We start from the raw sequence: 12,500 nt of genomic DNA, 5'->3' as shown, positions 1-12,500 counted from the left end.
CCCCCCAGGACTGGCTTCAAATGTAACCCGTTGTGGCAGAACAGGTCCAATCAGGTACAAAAGGAGTCGTAAGCCCCATAAACTTATATTCTTCTATCCTACACCAAGACCTGAGCCGTACATTAAGCCTTCTAATCTCCTCAACCTTACTTGGACTGGTGGATGGCACAGAGCTTCAGAGCAGACCACCTTGTCAGTTTCTCTCCTCAGTTTTGCACCAAAATCTGCAGAATTGTTAGCCTGTCCTGATGTATGACAATTGTACCACCATGGGCAATGACTATTGGATCTACTCCCCACTCTGGCCAAGAACCGGGGGTGGGGTGCCTGGTTTTGGGCAGGGGCTGGTTGGTTTTGGGAGTTCAGAGGCCTACAGGAATAATGAGGGACATTTCTACACAAACTCACCAGGGCAGAAAGAAAATACAGATATACCTGAGATCAGAACATAAAAGAAGAGCAGTTGCTCTAATTCTAAATGGAAGAACTCATAAAGCACTGATCTCATATAAAACATAATCTGAAGGAACTACAGTATGTATGCAACCATACAGGGAACACCAGTGGCCAGGCTAAAAACTCAGACAGATTTACTCCCAACAGAAGATGAAGATGAGAAAGAAATTAAAACATTTTATGAAGACCTTGATTTGCTTATAAAAGGATGAAACACCATCAAGGATTCCTAATGATAAAGGGGGATTTTAATGCAAAGCTATTTGAGGACAATTTTACCCTTTTTGTGTATTCACTGATCTTCAATCACTGCTCTTTATGGTTTATGTTTACACCCTCATTAATTCCCAACTATTAATTAGGTCTCCTCTTGGTCAAGTTATTGGATAATGTTCAACAAAGCTGATTTCAGTTTTCCGTGAATGAATACTACTTCGGTGTGTTTGTCTAATCCAAACATTTCTCTCTTGCACTGAAGATAATTTCTATATAAAAATGGTTTGCCACATTCAGAACTGCAATATGGCTTCTTTCCTGTGTGAGTGTTAATCTGTATCTGAACTGTACTACTCTCAGAGAATTGTTTTCCATATTCAGAACTGCAATATGGCTTCTTCTGTGTGAATTCTTTGGTGGATCTGAAGAGTATGTCTTTTTAAAAAGTGTTTGCCACATTTATTACAGCCAAACTGCTTCCCCCCAGTGTGAGTCAAAAGGTGGCTTCTTTGTAAAAAGTGTTTGCAACATTCAGAACAGGGATATGGCTTCTATCCTATGTGAATTCTTTGGTGAATCTGAAGTTGGCTTCTCCGTGTAAACTTTTTGCTACATTCAGAACAGCAATACAGCTTCTCTCCTGTGTGAATTTTAATGTGTGTCTCAAGATTACAACTGTAATTGAATTGTTTTCCACATTCGGGCAGCAATATGGCTTCTCTCCTGTGTGAACTCTTTCATGAACTAAAAGGTGATTTCTTTGTGAAAATTGCTTGCCACATTCAGAACAGCAATATGGCTTCTCTCCCGAGTGAGTTTTAATATGCCTCAGAAGAGCATTACATCGCGGGAATCGTTTACCACATTCAGAACAACAGTATGGCTTCTCTCCTGAGTGAGATTTAATGTGTGCCTGAAGATTACTACTGTAAGAGAATTGTTTTCCACATTCAGGACAGCAATATGGCTTCTCTCCTGTGTGAACTCTTTCATGAACTGAAAGGTGATTTCTTTGTGAAAATTGCTTGCCACATTCAGAACAGCAATATGGCTTCTCCGAGTGAGTTTTAATGTGCCTTAGAAGAGCATTACATCGGAATCGTTTACCACATTCAGAACAACAGTACGGCTTCTCCTGAGTGAGATTTAATGTGTGCCTGAAGATTACTACTGTAAGTGAATTGTTTTCCACATTCAGGGCAGCAATATGGCTTCTCTCCAGTGTGAATTCTTTCATGAATCGAAAGGTTATTTCTTCTTGAAAATTTCTTGCCACATTCAGAACAGCAATATGGCTTCTCTCCTGAGTGAGTTTTAATGTGCCTCAGAAGAGTATTACGTCGCAGGAATTGTTTACCACATTCAGAACAGTAATATTGCTTCCCACCTGTGTGAATTATTTTGTGGCCCTGAAGTTGGCTTCTTTCTGAAAACTGTTTACCACATTCAAAGCAGTCATATGGCTTTTCACCTGTGTGGATTCTTTGGTGGCTCTGAAGGCTGCTTCCCTTTGAAAACTGTTTGTCACATTCAGAACAGCAATATGGCTTCTCTCCTGTGCGAGTTGTAATACGAGTCTGAAGAGTACCACTGCAAGTGAATTGTTTTCCACATTCAGGGCCACAATACGGGTTTTCTTCTGTGTGAATTCTTCTGTGGCTCTGAAGATTACTCATTTCAGAAAACTCTTTGCCACATTCAGAACAGCAGTGAAGTTTTATACCTGTATAGGTTTTAAAAGAATAAAAGAGCTTAGTTGTTAATCCACAGTTTTAATAATGACATTATCTTACAACATGAAATAACAAGTGTTGGGTGGATTTATGAACAAACTTTGATAAGCATAAGCAATTGTTAATATTTAGGTAACGTGTGGAAAGATATTTAACTTGTTCATTTTTTCAGTCATATTACAACTAGTCCCTACATGAGCATAATCAGTGGGGCCAAAAAGTTTAATCAGTAAAATAAAGAGTTCACATAAGATAGGCACAATCAACAAGATTATTATTGATACTACATTACAGAAATACATCATCAGGTTTTTATCATATTCTTAGAATCTATATATATACTTCACTAAATCCATGGCAAGCAAGACACACGCAAGACAGAGCCACGCCCACCAACTCACAGAGCCAAGCCCACCAAAAATTTACTAAGCGGCCGACCATGGTACCCAATACAGACCATGTGACATGCACGACAGAGCCCCGCCCACCAACAATTCAAGTTAGAGCAATTGCCAAGAATGTTTTCATTAATCAAGAATGAAAGTCGGAGGTTCGAAGACAATCGGATAGCATCATGATTCCGACCATAAACAATGCTGAATGGTGATCTGACGGCATTACTCCCATGACCCGCAGGGCAGCCAACCAGGAAACCAAAGTCTGTGGGTTCTGGAGAGAGTATGGTTGCAAAGCTGAAATTTAAAGGAATTGACGGAAGAGCACCACCAGGAGTGGAGCCTGAGGCTTAATTTGACTCAACATGGGAAACCTCACCCGGCCCGGACACAGAGAGGATTGACAGATTGATAGCTTTATCCCAAGTCTGTGGGTGGTGGTGCATGGCCGTTCTTAGTTGGTGGAGCGATTTGTCTGGTTAATTCCAATAACGAGCGAGACTCCCTCCTGCTAAATAGTTACGCGACCCGCGAGGGTTCAGCGTCCAACTTCTTAGAGGGACGCCATCCAGCCCCATCCCTCGCTCTGGGAGGTGGGGGCACTACGGTGGTCCTCCAGTTTTCAGTCACCGACAATTGTATGATGCTCTCTCCAAAGTTCCATCTTTTCATTCACTTACAGTCGTATCCTCAAACCCACCCCATTTGGACAACTGTGTCTTTCAGGAAGTGTTCACCTATCAATACATAATTATGCGATGCGGGTTGGCTAGTATTATGTAAAATACATACATATGTAAGTATTAATCTTCAGTTGTTGTTATATTGGAAAGGTTTGTGTTTAAAATAGAGTGCCATGACAAACATGAGAAAGGTGTTTTTATTCAACAGAATGTTTCTTGATATGTCTACACACTTAGCACAAAGCCACTTGACTCAGTGATGTGCTTGATTTCAAAATACAGGAAGGAGATAACAAAGCAAAAGCATTCTAATATATGAATTTGACATGTTGGAGCTATACAAAAGAGGACAGAGTAAAATTTAAATGAATAAAACACAAATCTCACTGAAAAATCCCACATGATCATTTGAAACAGCAAACTGCACAGTTGTGGCCAAAATGCAAAATATACTTCAGGATTCATACCACTTGGACCAGAGGAACTTTTTCTTTTTGTGCAAATGGATTTAAAAATTAAGTTAATGGATTTAACTTTTTCAGCTAAAACAGGGGCCTCCAGAAGGGCAGCATCATTGTTTTTAATCCCCCTCCCTCAAGAGTTTTGGTAAAATTGAATAGAGTTGAAAAACACATCAAGCGCTTCCAAAGATGGGGTTCAGCAGAGGGGAAACTTCAGGAAAAAATAATAATAGTAAAAGAATAAAAACCCTTATTAATTTCAAAACAGTAGTTAGTGCTATTACATATAATTCTATTTTAGCACTGTATGCTCGACCTGGGACATGGAGGCTAACAAGTCTCATCTGCACAATCCAAGTGCTAACAGTTTACTAAGTTTAGCACCAGGGAGATAGCAAAGAGAGCACCGGCAATGAACTTTCAATTCTGCAGACCGCAAAAGAAGGTCATTTACCTTCTCTCTCATAAGCATAATTTTGAGCTTGAAAAGAAACCTGGCAAGCGCCTGTGAAGAGGGAGGAATTAGCTAATTAATCAGGGAAGGTGATTTATTGAGCAAGGGATTGATAAATGTATTTGCATCCATACCGATGATTAGTTGGAATTTACAAGAAGAAAGGATGCATATAATGTGTTACTATATGGAGGTGTGGCATAGATTGAACAAAACCTGCTGGGTGAAACACCTCCACACTAAGAACCTTCACATGCAGAGCACAACAAACCAGAACCAAAACTCCATGTTTTATTTTATTTTAATTTTTAGTAGTGGTAAAAGATGGATGCTGCCACACAGTAGTACCTTAAGGTAGCTCATTGAATGTCTAACTAAAAGAAATGATTCTTACAAACAGGCTGTATCAACCTACTTGGAAGATAATAACTCAGCAACAGTCAAGTGCTTGCAAGTAGAAGAGAAGAACCTCACAATCCAAAAAGAAACACAAGAGGGTAAAACAAAAAGGGGCAACAAAAGAGAACACTACGAGGTGTGAAAATGAGTCTACCCCATGTCTTGACAGCAATCATGTATAATGTAGATAGCAGCTCCAGAATCCAACCACAAAACCTTAAAAAAAACTAAACCAAGGTCTCTAAAACAAAAACACTGAAAAAAAACCACCATGTAATGCTTATGCTTTCACAAAACTGGGGTCAAATTGGTGAAAAGATGACACAAACACACATCTGAAGAAAAATATGACATGCAAGCGGATATTAAACAATTGTGGGTCGAGAGAAACACTCAGCACATGGAGTGATCAAGGCTCGTGCAGACCCCTCACAACCTCCAATGACTCTCTAATCACATGTGTATGTACACACACAAAATACACACATGAAAAAGGAAAGACAAAAATAGCCATTATAAATCCATACTAAGGAAAATGTTTAAGTAGTCCTTGAAAATCACGCATAAAACAGTCAAAGTGGCCAAGCACTAGTGACACGAAGGAGTCAAGGGCATTGGGCGCCTATTGAGGGCCTGTTAAAAGCCACTAACTTTTAACTTTATTACTGGGGGGCAAATATACAAGCTATAGAAACCTGGACATGGACACAAACAGATCAACAGACACAGGCTTGGTCCGCAACGGAAATAAAATCCTGCAGTACTTTATAATCCTTGCTTTGTGCCCCAATAAATACAAGTCATCGCCAATATACTAACAACTCAATTGTGCTTCATTTACTCAGAAAATTGCTCAGGAACCAATGCAGGAAGTACTTTCAGGCAGAGAAGCTCTTATCTGTGACACCTCTGCACGATAACCACCTTTTCCCTCCCTCTCAAACATACAGAGCTTTTAAAGTCTGGAAAACATTTGAGATTGAATCACTTAGAGATCTGTTGTATCCTATGAACAATTACATTCCAAATTTAACATTCCAGCTACACATTTCTTTCACTTTGTTAAACTGCTCGATTTTACTCATCTTGCACCCTCCTTCATGCCGGAAAAAATACTGCTCAATTTCGAGGACTTAGACTCCATTTCTAAAATATATAAAATTATTTTACAGTCTCTCCACTTCAAAGATCCAAGAGGACAACGGGAAAAAGATCTCTTAATCAATATATCAGAAAAGGAATGTAAAGTAGCAATACAGAGAATTCACTCAACCTCCATATGTGCAAAGCATACAATTATTCGATTCAAAATTATATAATCGAGCACATCTGTTTCGCTTAAAACTGTCCAAAATGTTTCCAGGTCAAGATCCAACCTGCAAACGTTGTAATCAAGTCCCAGTTCCACTGGGTCACATGTGTTGGGCCTGCACCAAATTAACATCATTCTGGACCAAAATCTTTAAGTGCCTATCAGACAGCCTTGGAGTCACAAGCCCTCCTAACCCACTAACAGCTGTTTGGTGGGCTCACAGAGGGGCTTCAAGTGGAGAGGAACAAACAAACTGTAATCATCTTTACTTCACTATTGTCACGTAGACTTATCTTACTCAACTGGAAGAATCCTAACTCACCTCTTTTCAGTCAGTGGGTAACTGATGTTATGTACTATTTGAAATTGGAAAAAAATAAATACTCACCTACAGGACCCGTGCAAAACTTTTTTAAAACCTGGCAGGGTCTAATTAATAACATTTTAGAATAAGCTTTTAAAGCACTGAGGAAGCAGATTCTCTTCCCCTTTCTATTCTATTTATTTACTTAGGTTTTCTACTATTAAAGTTTCACTATGTTGGCTTGGCTCTCTTTCTCATGGGTGGTGGTTGACTTGACTTGAACGTAGTTTTGTAAAATTAGACTTGAAATGTTATTAACAGCTTGCCAATCCTATCCACTTAATTCTTCTAAAATAACATCAAGTCGAGTATTGAACGCTCCTAATCGCCTCATGTGTACCACACCGCTTGGTCACTTACTCCATGTGTCCGTGGCCCTCTGTGTAATGAACCACATCCTAATGTTTGTCCAAAATTTACCCATAACTGGTTGCCAACTGTGTCCCCCGTGTTCCTGTACACATTACAACACAAAAAGGCCAAACTCAAGACTGTTAGCTAAAGATACACCGAGATGGACACTCGGTTGGATTAAGTCGCTCTGAGAATGTGTTGATTAAAATCTTCAATAGAATTTAAATTTACATATACAGTCTACATATGCATGAAAATGTTTGCAAACCCTTTGGAATCTGAATTTCTGTCCAAATTCCTTGTGAGAATATGGTCTGACTCTCAACTGCACTACAATAACAGACAAACACAATCAACCTGAACTCATAACACACAAACAACTGGACTGTCAATGCTGAACACATCATTTAAACCTTTAGAGTCCCGTCAAGTCAGGTGATCAACCAATGAGATGAGACTGGAGGTGTGGCTTAGTGGCACTCAGACAAATAAAAGGAATGAAATGTGGGGGCTGGCAAAGCTGTCTCTTCTCCATAAAATCTGCTCCTGAACATACAGAACAAGAACATAAGAAATGCGACAGACAAGAGGAGACCATTCATCAGACCATCAAGCTTGTTAGTTTAGCCAACAGTTAAACTGAACCAACGTCACATCAAAAGAACTCTTAAAGATTGTCAAGAGGAGATTATAATACAGAGAAAGAATAAAGGTGGAAAAGCTAACAAAAGAATTTAAAAGAATATCTTTGCTTATTTAGTGCTTTCAATATTCTTTAATTATTACTCGGCTTTTCATTCTGATTATGTAATTTCATGTTTTGTTTATATTGTGTTGTTTATTAATTACCCAAATATCTTTGTATTTTGTGGATGAGATCATAATAGGTGGGGCCACACCAATGTCACTTCTGAAGGACCACCCCCCACCCTTTATATTTGATGCCAGGGATGTTGTCCTTCAATTGTTTACTGGCATTTGATGAGTGCTTTATTATAACTATTTAAGCCAGTAATCCATTTTGGGCCTGTGCATGCTGAAGCCTCCTGTTGAATTTGCAGTCAGGCTACCTGGGTTGACACCTACAGTATGTATGAGGTGTGGCAGAAAAGTAATGAGACTGATTTTTTATTTATCAAAGTTTTTATTTTTTTGAAACATCAATGTTATCCCCTTCAAAGTAGTTCCCTTGGGCAGCTACACACCGATGGAGACGCGTTGTTCCCACTGTTGGTAGCAGCGCTGGAAGTCTTCAACCGGTATGGTCTTCAGCATGTCCGTTACACTCTTTTGGATGTTTTCTAAAGTCCCGAAATGACGTCCTTTGAGGACATTTTTCAGTTTAGGAAAAAGGAAAAAGTCACACTGACTGAGGTCAGGTGAATAAGGGGGCTGGGGAACCACAGGAATGCATTTTTTTGATTGTCCTTCTGCTCAATTGTGAGGTTTTTCGGCACCATTTTGGCACAGACCTTTCACATGTGCAAATGTTCAGTCAAAATTTGATGAACGGTAAATCTGTTCACATTTAATTGTTCACTCAACATTCTTAATGTTACACGACGGCCTGATCTCACAAGAGTGTTCACACGTTCGATGTTTTCATTGGTTTTCAAGTTGAAGGCCTCCTGAAAAACTTGAGCTCAGGATAAAGAATGTTCCCCATAGGCCTGTTTTAACTTTTCAACGTCACACTTGCCGATTCTCCAAGCTTAACACAAAATTTAATGGCACAACAATGCTCCAAATTCTACTGTTCCATTTTGCGTGACGCACAACCAAAAACACAACTTCGCTAATAGCAGTCACAAAAATCACGTAGTTAACGGAAGGAGTTGAAACTCGCACTGAGCTATGGGAGGGTACTGATACATGTGCTCTATCAAGGACAACAGCGCAGGCGTTACCAGATCACTTGCAGTGTTGCCAGTCTCATGACTTTTCTGCCACACCTGTAGAGAGGCTAGTAACGGTCCTAAGGCCTCATTTATAAAGCTTGCATACACACAAAATTAGAGTCGAAATGTGTGTATGCAACCTCCGATACAAACGTCAAGATTTACAAAAGAAAACTTGACAGGGGAGCATGTGTTTATTTACAGAAAATTTGACATACACAACATTTCAGAGAAACTGGGAAATGATGACACCCTTGATCAAGCAGGAAAATGCAGCCAAACCAGCTTAATGAGAACTTGCAAGCATAATTAATTTCACCAAGTCTTATTATAATGTGAGTTGATGTGACAAACAGAATACCTCAAAAATGATAGCTACGATGTACAAATTGTATTTTAGTTCCTTTATGAGCCAATGATAATGTATTTGCACTGAAAACATTCTGTTTTGTCTTCACTTTGTATCTGCTAGTTGATGTCTCTTCTCAGGGAACTGGCCGACTGCTCAACAGTATCTCAGCCAAGCTTCACTCCATTATGCCTGCTGTGCTGGATGCCATTACCCGAATGGCAATGCGCTATATCTGGCTTTCATAAAGTGTGGGTGCACACACATAATACATGACATGTTTTGCCAAAAAAAAAAGTCAATCTGCAGCAGCGTCCAGCTCTCCTAACACAACTGGAACACTTTACTGCACTCATATTATAAAAAGGACACCTAGCAAGATTGAAGCTACTTTTGTTAACCGTAAGCAGTGACATTCTATTAATACACAAGTCATCCAAGATGTAGCTGACAAATGTCATGTCTGCACGGCCTGGCTCAAACCGGGATTCATTTATTTTCAGACAAAGTAGCTTTGAAAGATGTGATGGTGCTTTACATGGACAAGAACAATCATGTCATTACATGTGCCAGGTGACAGTGGCTTCCTGCACAGACAGTTTTGTCCTACACCTTTCCTGAACCCCAGAGCACAGAGGAGAGGCGCTGTAACTACAAGTATGATCTTTCACTGTCAGATGAAGAGCAAAGCCAGATATTCTCAAATGCAGGCGGTGGGGTCTCAAACTGCCTGGAGGAAGAGGCTGATCTACTAGCTAATGAAGTTCTGCAGCATCATGATTGCAGACAGAGGGGACAGATTAGCAGGCTCCATAGGTGAATGTTTTCAGAATAGCAATTCAAAGAGTGCTCACATATACATATTTAAAAAGTAACTGTGACTTATAAAAAGTAAATTTTGTAGTAATGTGCATACACCCAGTTTATAAATCAGAGTTTTTTCTACATTACACATTTTCATGTTTTTTTTTTTTTTTTGTGCACATATTTTCACACTCAATTCCATGCAAAGTTTTATAAATGTCACCCCATGGTCTGGTGTGTGGGTCTTTTGAATGCCGGTCCATCCATTTCACCATGTGTGTGTCCCCATTTCACAGTGGGTTGGAGGTACAAGAGCACCGAAACAAAAAAAGAAGTCAACAAGAGAAAGGCTTAAACAGAAGAAAGCTGGTGTTCTGGACCGGCCAATCAAAATGAAGAGCTTAGGATTCATTAGCTTTACCTGAAGTCAGCTGATCAATTAAGGAATCCCTGAGACGGTCTGTGTACTTTTTGGTATTTCAAAATTCATTTTAGAAGCAAACATGAAAAAACGAAAATGAAAGGAATTTTCAGATTTAGATTTTTATTAAAGAATAAAATGAGGGAAAATAAGGTATTTTGTAATTCTGTGGTAATAAATAGCAGTCACAAACTTAAAATTACACATACTTTTCTGGATTTATTTGTGATTCAAATAATGAAAGTGTTATAGCTCAAAAACAACAAAACCAACGCATTTTCGTTGTCTGAAACGGGAGGTACTTCTTCTCATGCGATTTTTGAAGACACGTATGAACCTCCCAGCGTATTCCTCACAAGACATCGATCAACAGCCTTGAAGTTACACTGCAGAGGATGGACCATTACGCTTGTTTTACAGAACAGTAAAGAGTGACACTCTGGGACGAGGACATCGAGTTGCATCTTTCACGTAAAATACAAGCTGTGCAAACTTTGCTTGATTGATGTAACTGCTCGTATGTATGAACATTATTGTTGTTACTTACTGTGAAAACAGCCAACATTTGGTGATTTCATTTACTAACAGTAAGTCTGGCAATTTTTAGAGTGCTAGCATTTTGAATGGTTGTTCATTGACTTTTACCGGCTACTATAGCTAGTAAATGTTTTAGTATTAGTGCTTAAAAGTGTAATACGCTAGTAGAGCTTAATGCGTGATTTACAGAAAGTTTTCTTAACATGTGTTACATTTGTCAATGAGGAACTATTCACACATTTACACACATTCAAAATGCTAGCACTATAAAAATTGCCAGACTTAGTATTAGTAAATGAAATCACCAAATGTTCGCTGCTTCACAGTAAGTAATAACAATACTGTTCATAAAACAACTGCTACATCAATGAAGCAAAGTTTGTATTTTTACCGGGAAGATGCTAATCCATACGCTACTGCAGTCATGTCCTCGCCCCAGAGTGTCACTCTTTACTGTTCTGAAAAACAACGTGATGGTCCATCCTCTGCTGATGCCAGTGTAACTTCAAGGCCATCGGTCGCATGTCTTGTGAGGAGGACGCTGGGAGGTTCGCACGCGGTCATCAAAAATCATGCAGAAGAAGAAGTAATTTACGCTTCAGACAACAAAATGCGCCTGTTTTGTTGTTTTTGAGCTTATTTCACTTTCATTATTTGAATCACAAATAAATTCAGAAAAGTGTGTGTAATTTTAACTTTATGACTGCTATTTGTTATCACAGAATTACAAAATACCTTATTTTCTCTCATTTTATTCTTTAATCAAAAATCAAAATCTGAAAATTCCTTTTATTTTCGTTTTTGCTAAAATGAAATTTCAAATACCAAAAAGTACACGGACCCTGAGACATCAAGGAACTGAAAACTTTCAAATGATGAATAGACAAGAAATTGAACCCTGAGTAGCAGCTGTAGGAAATGTTTGGTGGAGGTCATTGCAGCTAAGGAGGATGAGAACATTTCTAAAGACAGGGGGTCACAAACTGGACTGTTCACATGTTTAAATAATGTATTCAGGAATGACAAGGGTCTCATTGTTGGTTATTAGTTTAAAGCAAGTGTGTTTATCTGTTTAAAGGACTTAATTGAAGATCAGACCACAGAGTTAGGAGGAATTATTGCAGAAATAAAAGGAATTTTAAAGGGTTCACAAACTTTTTTTTTTTTTTTTTTACCAAAAACAGGCTTAAGAGTGTTTTAATAATGTTACAAACAATAATGGAAGAAGTGCAATTCTAAACCCTGTAAAATGTAGTGAAATCTCTATGTTTAATATAGTCTGAACGTCTGTCTAAGTTTCTTTTAAAAAAAGCGCAAGATGGTACTCCCTAACCTGACCATAAAACGTACACCGATTGTTATTTTCCACTTACTTATTTCAGATGACATCTTAGTTGATGGCTCACCTTCCTCAGTTCTAGAAGATGAAATGTCTTCAGTTCCCTTTCTGTCAGACTGTAATGATTCATATTTTACATTAATAGAAGACTCCGGAGTTGAAGAGTGTCTGCTATGAGAAGAGATTAACGGGGTCACTGCTCCATCTTGATCTCCATAATGAAGGTCATCTTCCTTGACACTCTCCATACTCCTATAGCTGGCCACCTCAGTGCTGACACACTGCTCTTCATCCTCCACTTTAAAGCTCACTAACCCAGTTCACG

General features: G+C 38.9%; 1 protein-coding gene across 1 annotated transcript; it reads right to left on the bottom strand.

Moving 5' to 3' along the window:
* Nucleotides 1-1,784: 1,784 nt before the first annotated feature.
* On the bottom strand, nt 1,785-12,484 carry LOC120520092 (gastrula zinc finger protein XlCGF49.1-like). Its single transcript, XM_039742718.1, has 2 exons — nt 12,210-12,484; nt 1,785-2,395 (listed from the first exon to the last, which is right to left on the bottom strand). Exons 1-2 carry the CDS (start codon nt 12,421-12,423, stop codon nt 1,785-1,787), a joined length of 825 nt encoding a protein of 274 aa, XP_039598652.1. The 5' UTR covers nt 12,424-12,484.
* Nucleotides 12,485-12,500: the final 16 nt, after the last annotated feature.

This window comes from Polypterus senegalus, unplaced genomic scaffold (assembly GCF_016835505.1).
Source record: "Polypterus senegalus isolate Bchr_013 unplaced genomic scaffold, ASM1683550v1 scaffold_3192, whole genome shotgun sequence".
Taxonomy (NCBI): domain Eukaryota; kingdom Metazoa; phylum Chordata; class Cladistia; order Polypteriformes; family Polypteridae; genus Polypterus; species Polypterus senegalus.
This window is presented reverse-complemented; position numbering and strand designations above follow the sequence as displayed.